General features: G+C 38.0%; 1 protein-coding gene across 2 annotated transcripts in view; it reads right to left on the minus strand.

The window, feature by feature from the left end:
* Positions 1 to 840: 840 nt before the first annotated feature.
* The window catches only part of SEC24D (SEC24 homolog D, COPII coat complex component), a 102,340-nt gene continuing 82,730 nt past the window's right edge, over positions 841 to 20,450 (minus strand). The window contains exons 16-23 of one of the 2 annotated variants that reach the window (XM_041759232.1): positions 19,757 to 19,853; positions 19,473 to 19,618; positions 18,163 to 18,301; positions 17,236 to 17,354; positions 11,961 to 12,140; positions 9,497 to 9,688; positions 6,771 to 6,860; positions 841 to 1,669 (exon numbers count right to left, since the gene is read on the minus strand). In XM_041759232.1, coding sequence (XP_041615166.1) covers positions 1,529 to 1,669; positions 6,771 to 6,860; positions 9,497 to 9,688; positions 11,961 to 12,140; positions 17,236 to 17,354; positions 18,163 to 18,301; positions 19,473 to 19,618; positions 19,757 to 19,853 — 1,104 coding nt within the window. In that variant the 3' untranslated portion in view covers positions 841 to 1,528. The remainder of the gene's footprint in view (positions 1,670 to 6,770; positions 6,861 to 9,496; positions 9,689 to 11,960; positions 12,141 to 17,235; positions 17,355 to 18,162; positions 18,302 to 19,472; positions 19,619 to 19,756; positions 19,854 to 20,450) is intronic. The other variant, XM_041759233.1, reaches the window with a different exon arrangement.

The raw sequence follows: 20,450 nt of genomic DNA on the forward strand, positions 1-20,450 counted from the left end.
CAATATACTTAACTCTTAGGATCCCCGGGTGGCGCAGCGGTTTGGCGCCTGCCTTTGGCCCAGGGCGCGATCCTGGAGACCCGGGATCGAGTCCCACATCGGGCTCCCGGTGCATGGAGCCTGCTTCTCCCTCTGCCTGTGTCTCTGCCTCTCTCTCTCTCTCTCTCTCTGTGACTATCATAAATAAATTTTTAAAAAATTAAAAAAAAAAGAAATGTTTAAAACTCTTAATATTTATTCATATCATTGATACCAAAGTTGAATAGGGCAGATACAGGACAGATGCCTGTGTCAGACCATTCAAAACCACTCTCCCAGATTTGTTTATATATATATAATATATATATATATTATATATATATATATATATATTCATAGTGGTCTCATGTAGCCAGCCCATTTCTATTATTCTGCCCACAGGACATATTAGAGAATTTTTTTAAATGCATTTCTCAAGTACATTGTCTCTGATATTTCCTAGATTGATTTATTCATCTAAAATACTTTCCAACCCCCCCCCCAAGTTTTTTTTTAGTTTTTGTTCTTAGTGAACCATTTAAATAACTTTTTCCAAGACATTGAGTACTACCCTTATTTCTTTTTAAAATCTCAAAATACCAAGGCACCTGGGTAGCACAGTGGTTGAATGTCTGCCTTTCCCTCAGGGTGTCATCCCAGGGTCCTGGGATTAAGTCCTGCATCAGGCTCCCCACAGGGAGCCTGCTTCTCCCTCTGCTGTGGCTCTGCCTCTCACTGTGTGTCTCTCATGAATAAATAAATAAAATATTTTAAAAAATAAAATAAAACCTCAAGATACCTAAAAAATTTCTACCTCTTGAGTAAAGAGCATATGAAGTGATTTATTGATACTGGTTAATATCCATTATTTACAGGTAGAAACCCTCAAAATTGTACAGAGAACCATTAAGAATATAGATTAAGACAGTTTTATAGACAAAACTGGAAAATAGTTTTAACATACACAACATACAATTATGAAAAAAACATAGAACACAAATTGTTCTACCAAATAGATTCCAAGGTTATTAAAAGTCTGCAAGGCAAACTTTAAGTTGAAAAACATGTTTAATAGGTGTTACATGGTTTAAAAAAATTAGGTATAATGTAAAAATGTTTTTTTTCCCCCTCACTGCAAATGGGAGAGCCAAGACAACTTTTTACCCCAAATCTATACATTTTGAAAAATAATTTATATGTCTAGCACAAAGAAAAAAACTGAGAATGTTTACAGTTCTGTAAACTATGCCTTTCATGAAATGCAAACTGTATCACTTTTAACAGTTAAAAATTGTGCGATCAGAAATCGAATGTTCCCTTTAAAAGGTACAATTGTACCTTCATTGACTTTATACCTGAGCACCAAAGCTGAAGTCCTAAGTGTCGTCTTGGAAAGCTATTCTGAAAATGAGCGAGAAATCAAAACTAGCCGGTTATCATCTGGAGAATTAGGCACCAAGAAGGAGATTATCTCCTTAGAAATGCAACATTAACAATAGAGAAGATCCAATTAATTAAGCAGCTGGCAGATCTCTTTGTGAACACAGCAAAGGAAATCCACATAAGAAGATCCTCCATAAAGTCCTTTGTCTTCTACCAGGAACTGTCGGAAAACCATTTCTGGCTGCTCTCGCTGCTTTACTATTGTCAGCTAGGAAAAATAACAAGGTAGGTGGTTATGAACATTCTCTGAATGTCGCTCAATTTTGTATGCTTAAATTTCACCAAAATTATATTATGTCCACTGTGTGTGAAGCTTTAGAGGATGATGGGAAATTGCCTATTATCCAGAGTGGAGGGAGGCACTGACCCCCAAACCATAAAACCCAAGACATACAAGTATAAGTGGCAACAATGAAACATAAAGCACCATGGGCAAGGCTTCAGAATGGTACTATCACTGGAGTCTTAAAGGATAAGGTAGGATTTCCTTAAAGATGGGGTTTAGAGAATATTCCATAATGGGGTGCCGTACACCACATTCCAAAGATGGATATGGCTGACATGTGAACTAACAGTCTCAAAGTCAGTAGAAGGTTAAGGATAAACAACCTTAAGATTAGGGACAAAAGCCTAAGTGAGTTGGAACTTTTGAGGGAATCATGATCCAGTGAAAGTGCTGCAGAACAAGAGGAGTTAACTGGTAGCATATAGAATGCATTAGGAGATGAGGGAAACTACATAGGAAGCAGTTGGAGGCATTTAGGTAGAGATGACTAGGATCTGAATTACAGGGCATTAAAGGTAGGAAAGGGAGGAGATTTGAGAGGTGCTACATGGGTAGAACATGTGATCCTTGATCTCAGTGTCATGAGTTCAAGCCCCCCATTGGCCAGGAACCTACTAAAAAAAAAAAAAGAAAAGAAAAATAAACAATTGAGAGGTGCTACAGAGATGGACTACACAGGGGACTCCTGTTCCCTGCTCCTAACAACTATCTAGGGCCATGCTGTCCAGAAGTGTAGCCACCTAGATGTGATTATTGAACACTTGAAACATGGCTAGTCTGAACTGGGTTGTGCTGTAAATGTAAAACACAATGGATTTCTAAGACTTAGAGAAAAAGAAAATGCAAATTCATTAATTGCTTATCCATGTGGAAATGGGGACACGGCACTGGAACAGCTGTGTGGACAGGCACACTCCATTCCAACATGGAGAAGCAAAACAAACCTTTGATGGAAGCTTCAGACTTGCAACCTGGTGAGCCTGAAGCCAAGGCCATTTTCTTTTTACTGATGGTGTTACCTACCTTCTCCCAACTGCCACTAGGCCTCTACATTGTGTCTGATGGCCAATGGCAATGTGGATCTGGCCTCAGTGAAAACGCCCTGGCTGGGATTGGGCAGTATGAGACATTGTGAATGGATGGATTTGAGGCTCTGATTTCTTTAGAATTTCTTTAGAATTTAATTTCTCTGGAAATGAATGGGGAGGGGGGAGGAGTTCATACTATACATGTGAGGGACATATTTTGTTGCTGCCATTCACTTGGGTTATTTATTTTCCAGTGGTGCTCACTGTAAGAACTTTGATGAAGTGTGTCTGGCTATGATATGAGGTGGGAAATAGAACAGGAAATGAATTTCAGCCTAGGAATAAATTTAGCTTTAAGGTAAAATAACAAATATTCTGGCTCAGGTTGCCTGGGGGGCTCAGTCAATTAAGCATCTGACTTGGACTTAGCTCATGATCTGAGGGTCCTGGGATTGAGCCCTATCTAGGGCTCCCTGCTCAGTAAAGAGTCTACTTCCCCCTCTCCCTCTGCTCCTCTCTGTGCTCATGCTCTTTCCTTTCTATCTTTAAGATAAATAAAATCTTAAAACAAAAAAGCCCTGGCTCTACCATTTGAGTTTCTACAGACAAAGTTGAACTACTCACTACTCATTCCAGAATGACACAGGAAGTATGGTGGAAGGTTTCAGGAAGCAGATTCATGGAAGTGGTGGCAAGTAGTCTTAGCTGTCTTAACATGCTGGTGGTCTTCTCCTCAAGGAGTAGACCACAAAAATAAGAGGAAAAAGTACTGAGATGAACTGGGGAATCCATATTTTATCAGCCCCTTCCCTTTACATTTCTATAGGGAGGAACATAGCCTTATGTAGAGTGGCAAGAGAATATTCAAATGATCAGTGCTGGTTGCCTCCCAGCCTCCTATGTAGCCCCTTCATGGAAGAACTGACCATCTCAAGTAGTCCCTGTTTATATTCTCTAGGCCACAGTACCAGTGGCCTTAAAGAATCATGGCCTGGGTGGCTCAGAGGTTGAGCGTCTGCCTTCAGCTCAGGTCATAATCCTAGGGTCCTGGGATTGAGTCCCACATCAGGCTCCCCAAAGGGAGCCTGCTTCTCCCTCTGCCTGTGTCTCTCTTTTTGTCTCTCATGAATAAGTAAATAAAATCTTAAAAAAAAAAAAAAAAAAAGAATCATTGCACTTCAAAAGCCTTCTCATCTCTCACTGCCTGCCCTCATAAGTAATGAAAGTGATTAGGATGGCCCAAAAGAATGAGCTGAATGAGAAGACGGCGAAAGACACAACTTAGGGGGACACCAACTCTTCTTATGGGGCAGATAAACGAAAGGAAGCCAAAGAAAAAGGTCAGTGAGAAAGGAGCATTCTGACAAAATATGGTTTTGAAAGTTGACAGAAGAGAAAATTTGAAGAAAGAGGTAATATTCAATTTTGTAAGTGTTGTAAAGGGATTGAGAATTTCCTTAGCAGTTTGCCCATTTTCATGTAGCTGGAGACATGGGAATGAAGGAATATAAGCAGTTAATAGATGGCTTTTTCAAGAAGCACAGTGATAAAATACCTGGTATATTGTTAGTATTTAATACAAAAATAAAAGGGAAGCAGAATCTTGGAGAAACAGGAGCTTCAATGAAGGTAGATTTGCTTTTTGTTTTTTTTTTTAAGATTTTATTTATTTATTCACGAGAGACACACAGAGAGAGAGGCAGAGACACAGGCAGAGGGAGAAGCAGGCCCCATGCAGGGAGACTGATGTGGGACTCGATCCCGGGACTGACTCCAGGATCACGCCCTGGGCTAAAAGGCAGGCGACAAACCACTGAGCCACCCAGGGATCCCCAACGAAGGTAGATTTGAACTACTTTATAAACTAGAAAGGAACCAATGGGAGGGGAGTAATCTAGAAAACACATGTGGAAGAAAAGAATGACAAGGGCATGGAACACAGAACCTGGAGCAGGGCAGGACGAGAATTTATCAGTGAGACATTTGATTTAGGTAATCTTCCCAGATATAGTGTGATAGCAATCTCTTCTTGTTCTCCCAAAAATATAAAAGCATGGAGACAATGATGAGGTCTACAAGGGCCTTCTGGATTTGATTCTACTGTTCTTGACCCTTCCGTTCCAGCTTTTGTTCCCTATTCAATCTTGACTCTTTAAAAGAGATCTAGAGATTCTATAAATGTGTTTTTATTTCCTTTGTATGGTCTATTTTCAAATGTCAGGGCCAAGTACAGTGGACTAAGCAGCTCGTGCTCAGCCTGTATCTGCCCCGATCTAGCCAGGAGATAGTAATGCACGTGACTGAACTCCGCAGAGCCTCACTTTCCTATCTGTTAGATGGTGCTGGAGGGAGATGAAAAGTAGTGGGAGGACCAGGTATCTTCTAGATTCCTTTCAACTCTAGTATCTGTAGATTTTAGATTTTCAAGTTTGTTATACAGATAGCACCTTGAAAAGGCGCAAGTCTTATAAACAACAGATACATTTGCAAGTGGCACATAAGAAAATTTGATTTAAGGATGCAAGACAAAATTAGTTAACATGCAACTGCTCATATCTTATTTACATATATTCAGAGCTTATTCCAGATATTTTTATAAAAAGCTAATAACATGCACTATTAGAGCAGATAGGAGAAAGCAGAGGAGAGAGAAGTTTTATTTGTCCTTGAAGGAGAGGCTACTGAGCACAAAAATGATCTCCACATTTAGCCTCTTCTCTGCAAATGGAGCAGGTGGTGGGGATGCTGCTGCTGCAGCTGGAATAAAGGTGGATGGATCATCATTGCTGTGCACTCAATATCATGGTTGTCAATTTTTGTTTCATGAAACCTTAGATTTTATTACATGCCTTCAGGCATTCAGAATATTCTATGAAAAATTTATTTAGTGTGAGCCTTCTCTGCCATCTCTAGGTCTTGCCTTGAAACTGAACTTGAGTAGATGTCATGTGGTGTGAAAAGAGTTATGGAAAGATTCTGTGTTTACCCAGTCATCCTAGAGATTATAAAGCTCTTCATTAGTTCAGTTTACCTCAGCTCTGCCTAAAGTTGATGTGCGCATGCATTAATATCTTTTATGGTTAAGGATGTTGACTTAGATTCCTATCACATTTATGTTTCAGGGGAAAATGACCCATAATACCCTGACTGTTGTAGAGGTCCACCTCCAGGTGAGTATCCTATACCTCTGCAGGGAGTGGCACAGTAATAAAGCAGCATCAACTGTACATTTTAAATTCTAGGAGAGTCTAATATTGAGCTGGAGAAGGAAGATAGGTAAGTAGCTGGGACTTAATAAGAAGGTATAATTTTCCTGAGTTACAGACATTTCATGTTCTTTTATTCAAACTTAAAAGCTTTTGAAGGGCTTAGAAGGGCTAGAATAACAAACTTCTCAGAGAACATAAATCTAAAGTTGTAAAAATAAAATTTTAAAAATGTTCTGAATGGTAGTTCTGTAATTAAGTACTTTTAAGCACTAAAGGCAGTCATTTCATAGTCTGTTAATGGTATCAATTGCTAGTAAGCCATGAAAAAGTTCTTCATGATTACTAAGTTAATACTTACTAAAATAACCTATGGTCAGCCTGTGGTGATAGCTATTTACTTTTATTTTTATGTTTTCATCTGTTGAGTAGGTAGCTATATTAGAGGTTAATATGAGGTTTCTATAAAAAAATATCACATGATAAAGACACAGGACATGCATTTTAAAAGTCTGTAATGAGGGACGCCTGGGTGGCTCCGTAGTTGAGCACTGCCTTTGGCTCAGGGTGTGATCCCGGATTCCGGGGATCAACTCCTGCATCGGACTCCCTGCATGGAGCCTGCTTCTCCCTCTGCCTGTGTCTCTGCCTCTCTGCCTCTCTCTCTCTCTCATGAATAAATAAATAAAATCTTTAAATAAATAAATAAGTAAGTAAGTAAGTAAGTAAGTTTGTGATGAAATTTTTAAAAAACACAAAGAAAGGAAAAAAATAAAATCTCATTCTTACCTTCATTGAATATGGCCTCTTTTGTTGGATAATACTCATTATCATTCTGAGTGTTTGAGAATATGGGTTTCCAACCTCAGGCAGTAATGTCTAAATTTAAGAAAACCAAAGTTTAAGTTTCAGTGTAATTGGTAACACTTAGAAGCAGCAATGAGATTATCAGAATGTAAAAGTTAAAAAACATCCTTCTACACCATATGATTATTGGCTTAGTTTGTTTACCTAAAAACCAAAAGTGTGAAAAAAATGCACTAAAAATTAATTATTCTAATTGACATATACTTCTATGAATTCTAACTCTCCATCTTTTGAAAATAAACCTCCTTCTCTGGAATTTGACACAGGTACATCACTATAATTACACAATGGGTATATGTTTTATGCAAAGGATATCTTTAGAGCATTCACCATATTTAATCCCCTTGTAAGGTGGCTATTTCAAGGCTTTATCATGGGAGAAAAGGATGTACCTTATTCCTACAGTGGATCTGTTGCCATGTGAATCATTATCATGTTTAGAAAACGCCATCTAAATACCAAGGTTCCAAAATTAGACAAACCATCAAATGCTGATTTTTCAAGGAGGCTGTGGCCCCTGAGATGTCCCTGAAATCTGGCTAAAGGCTTATAAAAAATAACCATCTACCTAGACATGGCCTCCAGGGAACACGAAGGATCTGGACTTCATTTCTTCCAATAAGACAGTAAAATGCTAATGCCTACTTTTCAAAAAAAGATTCTTGATATCTTTTAAAACATCATCTGTGAATCAGCCATTGGAAAGCCAAAATAGAACATTTTACCATCAAGTCACAAGTGTCAGGAAAAGATCATGGCCAATATTTTCCACAGGAGTTGTGTTAAAAAAAAAATTCATTATTTATATTCACATTCCATCCCCTATATGTGTATTTTTTGACATTAAGGTAGATCTTTTTATGTAACAAATAATGTTAGTACACTTCACATACATGTTTTGAAGTGCAAACTGTCTCTGAAATGAAAGTGATATTTAGTTTTTCCTTTTCTTTTTTGAAGGTGGAGAGGAGGCACACTGATATAAACATCAATCTGTTGCTTTGAGATAGAGAAACTTTGGAGATTTCTTATGTAATAATCAATTTAGCAAATAGACATTTAACATTTACTCCAATAATACATTGTGACAGATGAGGAAGCTTCCTTAAATTTTATATAAGCATTCCTCAAATTCATAGCTCTTTGTCTATTGAATTTTAATTTTTTATTTTTTAAAAATAGCATTTCTAACCATTCCTTAATTTTAACCACATGCAAACATCTTGCTATTTCTAAATTTTCATCTTAAAACTAGTCTCTTAGTAGGACATGGACACCTTTAAAAATATATTTTTGACACTCACAATGGATATGCAGCTGTCTAAACTGACCACCTACCTAGCCTGGAAACTTGATCCTGTCTCTTCCTCCAAGATATTATGTATCTATCTTCATAACAGAAATTGGGGAATTAACTAGACTTAATTCAGTTTGCCATCATACAAGTTTGGTCTCAGGCAACAAATCTGCTGAGCTATACATGTGAACTCATAAGAAATCCACTATTAAGCAGATTAAGACAATAGCCATCATAGCAATGGTGCTCATGCCACAATGGTCTTTAAATAAGATCTGCAATAAATGTTGACTCTCAAACAAATTGTAACTGCTGGTTTTTCCTAAGGCACTTAATTATTTTTTTTAAGATGTTATTTATTTGAGAGAGAGAGAAAGCACATGAGTGGTGGGGAGGGGCAGAGGGAGAGGGAGCTAAGCAGGGAGGCTGACATGGGGCTCGAGCCCAGGACCCTGAGATTACAACTGGAGTGGAAGGCAGAACTTTAAATGACTGAGCTATCCAGACACCCCTTTTAAGGAACTTCAAAAATAAAGTAATTTGTATTCATTTTATATCAAGTCCACAGTCTCTTTTATAATGAGAGGAGTATATAACTTATATATATAACAAAGGGGTATAATAACCTGTTTTTGTAAGATTATTATTTTGCAACTCACTAATCTGACATAGTCTTAGTCTGTAGCTGAACATGTATAAAAGATTTCTGCATTCTTCTAAATATGCAGTTCAGGGATGAGTACAGAGTATAAGAACTAAATTCACTTTCCACCTGAAAGAACTTGTCTCCAAACCTTAATTCATCTATAAAACATTGACAACATTATCCATCTCACTGATTTGTTATGAGAATTAAATGGAATGATGTTTTTAAAGTATTTAAAGCACAGTAATGAACACATAGTAAATGATTGGGATGTGTTGGTAATCTCTAATTAGAGTCATGTATTTTGGTTGTTTGATTTTATACAAAAACTTTATACCAGCTAATTGTTATTCATTAAAACATTAAATCCTCTTTCTTATAAAGAACTATATGCCTAATTGTTCTTTTTTACTTTGTAGTATGTGGTTGCACATGAACACGAAACATTTAAAAATCTGTACATTACCAGGGCACCTGGGTGGCTCAGTTGGTTAAGTGAGAGTTGGCTCAGGTCATGGTCCCAGGGTCCTGGGATTAAGCCCTGAGTCCGGCTCCCTGCTCAGCAGGGAATCTGCTTCTCCCTCTAGCCCTCCCCTCTACTTGTTCTCTTTCATACTCATTCTCTCTCTCAAATAAATAAATAAAATCTTTTTTTAAAAAAGAATTTGTATATTACCACAAAAACAAAAACAAAAACCTACTTACCATATCTGTGTTGACATGTGCAAAGGATGGCACATTAAATATTCCTTGGACCAGTTCTGGTGGGCTACTAACTCCTAACCATAGGAACATGTTTAGACCATTAGCCAATAAGAATATTCCTTCTTCTGAAAGACGGGACTCAGAGCAACGAATAGCAGCAGGAAGTGTTGTACTCTTGACATCTAAAGTGTGCTGTAAAGGCAAAGGCAGGAGAGTTAGTCTGTCCTCCTCCCCTTCTCTCTCTCTCTCTCCCTTTTCCTTTCACCTCTTCCCTTCTTTCCTTCCAGTGCATATTTAATGAATGCTTATTGTGTGCCAGGCATTATTCTTGTCATTAGACAGTAACTGTTCAAGCTGCCTCGAACAGCTAATCATTTTTTGGAAGGAATAAGAGGCAACAAATAACATAAATAAGATACACTGAGTTTTAAATGGTGTTAAGTGCTATGAAGAAAAGCAGCAGAAAGTGAGACAGACAGGGCATGCCGGTGCTGGTGGTACAATTTTAAACAGGGTACTCCAAAAAGGCTTGTTGGGAAGGTAACTTTTGAATAGACCTGAAGAGATGAGAGATGGGGCCATGGGGATCTCTGGGGAAGAACATTCAGGATAGAGGAAACAGTTGGTGCAAAGATCTGAGGGCAAGAATCTGTCTCAGATGTTTCAGGATCAGCAAGAGGCTAGGGAACCTGGAGTAGAGTGAGGAAGTGGACAGTAACAAAAGATGAGATCACATAGGAAGCAAAGGAGGTTAGTACGGACCGCACTGGGCCAAGGCAGTATGTGGTATTTACTGAAATGGGAAATCCTACAGTGTTTTGAGTAGTAAATGGATGTGAGCTCATAATTATTTTAACAGGATCACTCTGACTTTTATGCCGAACACAGACCAGAGAGGCAAAGGTAAAAGTATCAAGGTTTGCTAGGAGCGTACTGTCATAGTTCACGGGAGAGATGATTATGCTCAAATCTGGGTGGTGACAGATAAGAAGGAGAGAAAGTAATCAAAACCTGGACATTCTTGGCAAGGAGAGCTGACATGTTTGCTGGTGGATGAGATGCGATAGATGAATGAACTAAGCAGTCAAGGGTGACTGCAAGCTTTGGCCAGAAGAATTGACAAGAGAGAGAGCAGAGGCAATCAGGGCTCAGTTTAAGGTGCCCATTATATACCCACAGAGAGATGCTTGGTAGGCTACAGGAATGACACATCTAGAGTTCAGGATAGAGGCCTGGCTGGAGATATAAACATGGGAATCAGTGTGTAAGTGGCATTGAAAGGACAGATGAGCCCCCTACGGGGTTGAGTGCAGACAGACAAGAGAAGCTTCCCAAGGACTGAGCACCAGGATGCTCTCACAAGAAGAGGATAAGCTAGCAAAGGCAGCAGGAAAAGTGGCCAAGGAAGCAGAGAAACTAGGAGAAGTCAAGTAAAGAAGGTGTTTCTAGAGGAAGAAATAAACTATGGCAGATGCTGGCGAACTGCCCTTTGGATTTAGCAACATGCTGGCCATGGTGACCTGGGCAAGAAGATTTTAGTGGAGTGGTGATACTCTTATCCTTAGAGTTCTAGTTTTCTCTGGCAAATAGGTTGTTGCCAATTCAATTTTATCTGAAAATCAATCATTTTTTAATAATTCATACCTAACATTCATGTTGAAAGAATAGCTTTTTAATTTCCAACCTAATTTAATACAGACTGTATTGTTACTGAGAGCCTACATAGGACTTTGAATATGGGAATTAGAAATATGCCATCAGCCTTCCCCTCTTTAATCCCTCAATTATAACTTGAACTTGTTAGGTCTCAGAGAAAAAGAGCTTAGTCACAGAGTACAGAGGCATATAAGACATTAAGACTGACTTCAAATAAGTGGAATACATGCAAAGTAAATTCTCTGAGGGCAAGTAAAGTTGTTCCCTTGTAAAGTGTAGGTGCCCTCAAATATATGCTGATTTGTAAATCCTTAATTGTATTTGGTCAAGGCTAATCACAGCCATTCTAATTAAATGTGGTGACTCTTAAACACTCATACCTTGTACAGAAACAAATACACGTGTGTACATGAGATCTCATGTACACACATATCAGTTGCCCTTAATGCTATAAGCTTGGCTTGAATAATTGAAGCTTGGCTTGCTCCAACTTATATTCTGACTTTTCAACCTGCCTATTAGAGCATGAGGAAAGAAAAGTAATCATCTGAGCAATTTGCTGGAGTAGGAACACCTCGAATCCCCCACCATCACCATCACCTTTCTGAACACATGTTGATGCCCATACACAGCTTGCTCAAAGAGCCTGTCTGTGCTCTCAGTCCCACACTAGATACTCTGAAGGCATTAGTGACTTTAAATTTCTTCTCAAGAACAAAATGTTTCAGATACAACATATGGAAAAGGAAAATATATAACATATCCCTTCCAGGCTCCTCTAGGAAATGCACCACTGCATTATACTTACTATTGGTAGAAGTTGGGGATAGAAGAAAAGCTGAGAGTCGGCCACACCCATGGTCATGACCAGCTGTCTCTGGTATGCCCGCTCATCTGTTGAGATCTCTGGTCTGCTAAGCAGCACACAATTTTTTAACAAACAATTCATGTACACTGGTAATACTTTCATGGAATCTGGTAAAATGAGCTGAAAAAGAAAGACATTCATTTCATGTGCTTATTAGCCTTTATCAGAAAGAACCCTGAACTTTCTCTGTAAGATAGAACCATCATTTGTTTTTGAGGTGAGGTGAGGATTCAATGATAAGTCCAGATAAATTACGTAGAACACAGAAACTGGCACACGCTAGGTATTCACAGAACGGCAGTTAGTTTTCTCTCGGTGCTTTGGCAGAAGGCAGTCCCTGCTCTGTCTCTTACCAGGTGTGTGACCCTGGGCAAATCATTCTCCCTTTTCCCAGGTTTTCTCATCTAAAACTGGGATTGTTAGGAGGATCAAATGATTATTATGAAGCACTTATAATGGTACCTAGCATATAGTATCACATATTTATTAAATACAATTAAATAAATGATTTCCTAAACTGTATTACCAACCACTATCTCTCAAGAACAGTATTTTTTCAACTGTCTGTGAGATATCGCTTTATTCTTTTCATGCATCTTAAATTCACAGTTAGTCATAAACTCATGAAACACATATTGAATGGTGTCATGGGTTCTATGCAAAGTGTCAACGATATTCAGAGGAATAAGAGACAGTCAATGTCACAAGGTGCCGAAGTCCATCAGAGATGACAGATATAAACAGATAAAACATAACAAGGAGGTTGCAATACTATAGATACAAACTAAAATACGAAATGCTTCATGGATTTAGGTGTGTCACTGCTGAATGGCAATAGGCAAAATCAAACTCCTACAATCCCATAAATATGTTCTTCCTCTTATGTTTCCTATTTGAGATACTAGAACTACCAGATGAACCCTAATATCATTTTTTATTTACCTTCAATTAGTAAATGAATTATTTTAATTCTGTCTTTCTGATCCACCTGTACTCTCCTTCTCCATCCCCACTTTGGCTCATGTGAGCTCACTCTTACTATTCTGAAGTACATACATACTGTAATGTGATGCTGCAAATACAAACACAATGTAGCACTTCTGGAAACTTATCCTGATGAATTAAAAAAAAAGATTTACAAATAATTTGTATTGTTTAACCTTCTCTCAACCCAATTTTATAAAAATGACCAAGAATCAAGATGGATCTGAGTGTCACTTCCTTCCATTCAACAATAGGTCAATGGACAAAGAAATACCCAAAAGAAAAAAGATACATAGAAGATAATGATAATTTACAAATATAAATATCTGATCTATAAATTCATGATTTTTCAGTGTTCTTTTTTTTTAAGATTTTATTTATTTATTAGAGACACAGAGAGAGAGAAAAAGAGAGAGAGAGGCAGAGACACAGGCAGAGGGAGAAGCAGGCTCCATGCAGGAAGCCCGACACGTGACTCGATCCTGTGGATCGAGGATCATGCCCTGGGGGTTGAAGGTGGCACTAAACCGCTGAGCCACCCGGGCTGCCCATAGTGTTCTCTCTCTTTTTTTTTTTAATTTTTATTTATTTATGATAGTCACAGAGAGAGAGAGAGGCAGAGACACAGGCGGAGGGAGAAGCAGGCTCCATGCACCGGGAGCCTAATATGGGATTCGATCCCGGGTCTCCAGGATCGCGCCCTGGGCCAAAGGCAGGCGCCAAACCACTGCGCCACCCAGGGATCCCCATAGTGTTCTCTCTTAATGATGAAAAAGAATATATACTTATCAGAATCCACACTGAAAATAAAATTTCCCTCGTGACTCCATTAGGATTTATTCCTCAATTTAAATCTTTTCATATTTTAAGTTTTTTCTCATGATCTACTAAGTAAGGAGTGTATAAGAGTTTTCTAACTGGTTCAGGCAAACCTATTTCAGGACAATTCTACTTTGTAGTTTGTTTCCCTTCTCCTCCTAAACTTTTTTCAGAGAATCAAAGACAGGTAAACGCATGTTTCCTCATCAGAGTAGAGTATTTCTTCTTATAATTTTTTGTCTCTAGTATGGAATGTTTTTATTTGACAACATTTGCTACTGCATCACTTTTTCAAGCAAAGAAAAATATGATCAAAAGATGTAGGAACCAGGTCATAATCCTATTCCAGAGCCATGTGGCCTTAATGCTTGGCCAGTTATCAGTTAGGTGCTTTACATATTTATGGATTAAGAATATTCTTAGATTCTCATCTAGAAGCATATACACACAGTTTTTAAAATATCTTATAAATTCACTGGTTGCTTTTCATTAATCAGGTTATATTAAGATAGTTTAGAAATCTATTGTCCTAAATGCCACCAATGGGTGAGCTTCCTGGCCTATGATGGCCCTACAGGACTAAAAGTCTGACCAAAAGAGATTGGCTCAGAGGGGACATGTAGAAGAAAACAGAGGAGGTACATAAGGAGGAAAATTGATGATGGAAAAGAATGGAGTTAGGGCACAAAAAACCTTAGTCAATGTTTTTGAGGTGGGGAAGAAAATGTGGCACTATAAACCTTACCCCACCTCTCTAGATCCCCTCCATAAATAACAATCATTCTTGGAGAGAAAAGGTACAGGTGAGGAAGGCATAGAAATTCACCTGAGTCCAGTTTGATTGAATTTGGAGAATTCTTCTCTGAGTTTTGAAATGATGGAAGTGGTGGTGAATTTTTAAAAAACAAAACTATTTTGCAGTTAGGTGCATCTGACTTGCCATTTGAAGTCACTGTACTCTCATCCAATGTAATATATTTAAGTTCGGAAGAGTACATTATCAGATGTAATAAAAAGAACCTACCTTGCTTATATAAGCTTAACAAATTGCTTTAATGTTGTTTGTAGTTATGTCTTTTTTTTTTTTAAGATTTTATTTATTCATGAGAGACAGAGAGAGAGGCAGAGACACAAGCAGAGGGAGAAGCAGGCTCCATGCAGGGAGCCTGACGTGGGACTCAATCCTGGGACTCCAGGATCACACCCTGAGCTGAAGCTGAAGGCAGACACTCAACTGCTGAGCCACCCAAGTGTCCCTGTAGTTATTATGTCTTAATCCAGCATCTAAATATGACCTTCAGAGTAGATGCCGCCTTAAATTTTGCATACTAAGTGCCTCTCTTGCCTCAAGCTAGTCTTGGCCCTGTTCAATAAAAGCAGATCTTCTGAGGTCCAGCGTCATATAATCCAAGTATACTGTTCTCAGATGCTGTTTCTCACAAGTGAACTGTGGATGGGCAATACATCTGAAGTTACATTCTCTGAAGAGAACCCCAAGTCCAGCCATTTCATGTTTTTAAGTGAGAGTATATTTTAATATACTACTGTCACTAAGTTTTATAATCCCTACATTTTCCCCACTCCAGGATGGATAATCATAAAATATCTAAATTATGTCATTTATTATAACACATCACTGGTTGAAATGTACACTTGAAATGTGCTCTTGGAGAAAGTAAAATCTCATGATAAGAACAGGAATAAGTTCTACCAACTTTTTCAGAGAAAAATCTGGCATCATCATGTTTTTCCTCCAGAAATAATTAAACTGTATAACCACATGATCTAGTAGTAGAGACAAAGCCTTTAACTTTCAAACCAGAAGGAAAAGACAGATTTTATTTCTTTCCTTAAATAGGCAACAGATTTGTTTTTAACTTAAGGTCTTTGAATCCAGTTGCTTTAACATTAACAAATACACTTTCTGAGAGGACACTTAACTATACCTGTTCTCTTTAAACTACTCCTTCTGAAGTATGAGATACTCCAGAGACAGAATATTTCTAGAACTGTAAAACAAACTAAAACTGGAGTGTAAAATGCTCGTGACTGGACTAGATCCAGGTGCACTGGTGGGTTCTGTGTAAGTTAAACAAGTATACTGTGAAAGAGTACTAATACTGGAGTTCAGTTACCGAAGTGTCAAATCTTTCGGATGATAATGAGGAGTGACACTGACATACAGATTCAAGAGTTCATTATGTGACTGTCAACACAGGACATAGAAGAATGGGCGGCTAATTTAATCACTTAGAACAGCACAGAAAGGGGACGCCTGGGTAGCTCAGTGGTGGAACAGATATCTGCCTCTGGCTCAGGTCATGATCCCAGGGCCCTGGGATTGAATCTCGCATCAGGCTCCCAGTAGGAAGCCTACTTCTCCCTCCACCTGTGTCTCTGCCTCTCTCTCTCTCTCTCTCTGTGTCTCTCATGAATAAATAAATAAAATCTTAAAAAAAAAAAAAAAAAGAACAGCACACAAAGGATTTTTTTGTGAAAAGTCCAAGCTACTAACTGCATTTTATTTTCCTTCTTTACCCAGATTATGAAATTTGCTCCCCACCTTCCTTTTTTACCTACATCATCTCTGTTTCTACGGCCTTACTTTTGAGTGTGGTTTCAGATGTCCTCTCAGCACCCATTTTTGACAATAAGTTAACCACAAAGCTTTCCCATCTGTTGTTCACTGTCTTCTCTTTCAATCCAAATTCTATATTCAGATATTCAACATAAAATTATGAAAAGTGGCATTTAGCTTTCTTTGACTGACAGAGAAAAACGTGAACAAGAGAACAGATGCAAAAATACATATGAACATGAGATTCTACTTTTTCTTTTATCTGAGAGTATAAATGAGACTTATTTAAAAGATCTTCTAAAAATTTCAAAGTAGTAGATGATACACACAGACATTTCCTTCGACACTCTTTATACCTATTAACTTTTAAATACAAGAACTCCATATTTATAAATTATATTTATGTTTATAAAATATAAAGAAGCCATTCCTGCCATTTGCTCATGTCAACTATGATTACTAACATGCCTAAGAAGATATTTAAGCACACACATTTCTCAACCAAATATCCATCTTTATATGCAAAAGAGAATCCCATTTATATTATAACACTTCTTACATATAACATTCTGTGATTTAAACATAAGGTAGTGATTGTCAACCCAATATGCACACATATTTTTTTGGTTCATGCATCTCATAAAGCCACTAAGTTTCTTAACGTTGGCTGTAAAAAAGACTATAGCCTCCCCAAATGGCATTCTCAATCTTGGTTGTATAGTTTACTACACAGCATCTAAGTGCCTGGAACACCATAAGCCTTCAATAGCTAAATCTAAAAGAATGTGTAGTTGCTTGTAATGCTTTAGGATCTAAGTACAGTAGGAGAGTTACCTGGCTTGCTGCAGACGGACTTGCACAATTCTTTCGGTAACATGCCAACATATGGGCAGTCTGATTAACCAGAATTTCCCGGATGACCTTCAAGGGCTGGTGTAGAACTGCTTTAAATGCTAGTTGCACAAAACAATGAAAATGGCATCAAAGCCTTGGCTCAGAAATTAATCCCTTCAAATGATAATAATAACAAACAAACTGCTATTATCTTCAGACCACCCAGCAAGGAATAACAGTGTTCAAAATGTTAGAGTCATTTGTTAATATTCTCCATTTTACTGTGATGATATACATACCCAATGGAGAACAATGGCCTACCTCTAACAAAAGGTAGGTAATTGGTCCAGATTTTTCCACAGAATATTTCAAACAGAAACCTACACATCAAGAAAAGAAAGACCAATTTGCTATCTTCTGATGTCCTGAATTCCTATGGGCTGGACTGCTGTTTCTTCTAAACTTTAGTTAGTGTAGAATCTCAAAAAGGGAGTGTGGAGGGGAGAAGGAACCAAAGAAAATTCTAACTTGGCCCCTCCCATTTCATAATGATCATGGTATGGATAGGCAAGTTCAGCCCAACATTAGGGACATTATCCCCTGGTGGTAGAGGGCATACTCACACACCATAATTAGAGTCTAAATATTACTTTCCTAAATTTCAACTCAGAACCCACTCCAGAACCCACTGAAGGAAACTTTGAATAAAACTGTATAGTGTGGGCCTGAACTGAGTTACATCACTATTAATCTGGATTTAGAGATACTAATTATTCTCCCAGGTACTCAGCTTTTCTAGGTGCTGAATTTGCCCACCAAAAGGCTATACTACCACAGTAGTTGTCAGTTATTAATTCAATTAACCAAGAAGTGTTGACTGAATTATTAGGCAAGATACACCGTATCACAGGATTAGCAGAGTGTTACCTGACTTGGCGAAGAAGTTGATAAGGGCATCTGTCTCACAGCTCTTATAGAGATCAGCCAGTTGGGAGCTGCAGTTCAAGCTAAGATTGTGAATCCGAAGTCTTCTCTGACCTCCGATGGTTGTGTAAAGCACAGCACACTGTGAAGGCAACATCAGGGGTACATGTTTTTCTGGTCAACATATCCACTCAAGCTAGCCTGATCTTATTTACATTTACAGAACAATGTATACAGCTCAAAGACCTCTAATTCTTCCACAGATCTTTTTATGTTATGCTAATGGCTGAACAATTACAAGGGAGGTATAATGATAATTTATACACTGGGTTTCTATGTAGCACTTTATTGGTTTAAACTTAATTTTTTTTAAAGATTTTATTTATTTATTCACAAGAGACACACACACAGAGAGAGAGAGAGAGGCAGAGACACAGGCAGAGGGAAGCAGGCTCCATGCAGGGAGCCTGAGGTGGGACTCGATCCCAGGGCCCCAGGGTCACGCCCTGAGCCAAAGGCAGGCTCTAAACCGCTGAGCCACCCAGGGATCCTCTAAACTTAAATTTTAACTGGGCTTTCACACACAAGTTACTGCTTTGCATCTACTGCTAGTCTACTTTCACATATCCCAGATTTTATCACCAGGGATTCAATTCCCTTAAAAACATATGGCTAACTTTACTGATGTACTTAAGTCTTATGCTGATGATACACACATTTCAAGAATGCAAACAAGTATCCATTTTTTCAAATATCTGTGATTAAAAAAATAAACACTACTTAGAGTTCGTCCTCAACTTAATGCCAACCTCTCTCCAATCTTTAACGGTGATGCTAGCATCTGAAAACCATGACCGTTAGATGTAACTGTTCTTGTTTTAATTCAAGATCTCCATGGCTTCTACTTTATTTACTAAAAAACCAAATTCTATTTATACTTGCATATAATATAATAACTCACTTAACATGGTGCCTGACGTATGGTAGGAATGCAAAAAGTGAATGAACGGGTGCTAAAGCTTAAAAGAAGTGAACACTGCTGGCAATCAGTTTGCTAATGTCTACAACACTGACTACAGTCTGTGGGGCTCATGTGATGACATAAAATTGCTACTTCATACAAATAACATATGTAAATCAAGGTGCAGAGAATACACAATAGAGTGCTGTAATTTAATGACTTTTGCCTTTGGAGCAATAGAGTTGAATTTCTTTATAGAGAGACTAACAGAGTTGATGGTATTTTAGTCTCCCCAACTGACCATGTCAGTAACAAACTAAAACACCAAAGATGGAAATATGTTTTAAATTACCTGGATTAAGGCTCCACTATCTTCACCAAGTTTGTCATCATGCTTGAACTCCACAGTCACTGCCTTATCACAATCAATGGCTGCCATTTCCACATCAGTGGTGTTGTTCATAAAAATTCCCCCAAAGAAATCGGTAGCTCTGAAACCTAACAATGATAAAAAATAAAAAGGGACATTTTGTTCCTAATTTAACTGATTGCTATTTTTTCTGTTGGCTGGTTATTAATTTGAAGAGGAAATAATTACACAACAGAGAATTGAAAAATAGTATAATTGAAAATTACCTGTGCTGGTACGAACCCTCATAATAGCATCAAATCCTATTTTCTTTTCAATATCATTTCTGAGGTCATTCAAAAATTGTTGGCTATCCATGTGCATCTAAAGAATAAAGTAGGATCAATGCCCACCAGATGGCAGTAAAATACTTAAAATAACAATTCTTAATTTTTAAAATCTGATTAAAACCCACTTTTTCCAGATAGCGTAGAAAGGACTCTTAAAGCTTTTTCAATTTTACTTTGTTTGCAATCTTTGGTCTTACCAAATCCCTTAATTAGTTTACAATATAAATATGTAAATAGGTGATTAAAAATTATTGATGATAAATAAAAATAGATGATGATTAGCATTTGTCATTTGTGTTGGGGGAACACTCATTCCCACTCCATGTTTCCATGTATAGGTACGTAAGTTAGAGACACTCCCCTGACCCCTTCTTCTCAGGTGAGGGGAGGTGACTTATTTGATTAGTAAGTCTGAGTTAAGGAACTGGGTAGGCATAGCTTAGTCTATTTCGGTCCTTTTTGGGGAGGAGGCAACCTGCCTGTAGTAGGCATATACTTTTTGCCCCTCAATATGTTAAGTTTTGAAGGTACTGTTGTCCACAATGGTAACTGTGCCCACCCTGTACCTGGGTATAGAAGTTTGCTATATTGAAGGGTAAAGCATTAGCAAGCCCAATGCCTATATTGTGCT

This window comes from Vulpes lagopus, chromosome 6, assembly GCF_018345385.1.
Source record: "Vulpes lagopus strain Blue_001 chromosome 6, ASM1834538v1, whole genome shotgun sequence".
NCBI lineage: Eukaryota > Metazoa > Chordata > Mammalia > Carnivora > Canidae > Vulpes > Vulpes lagopus.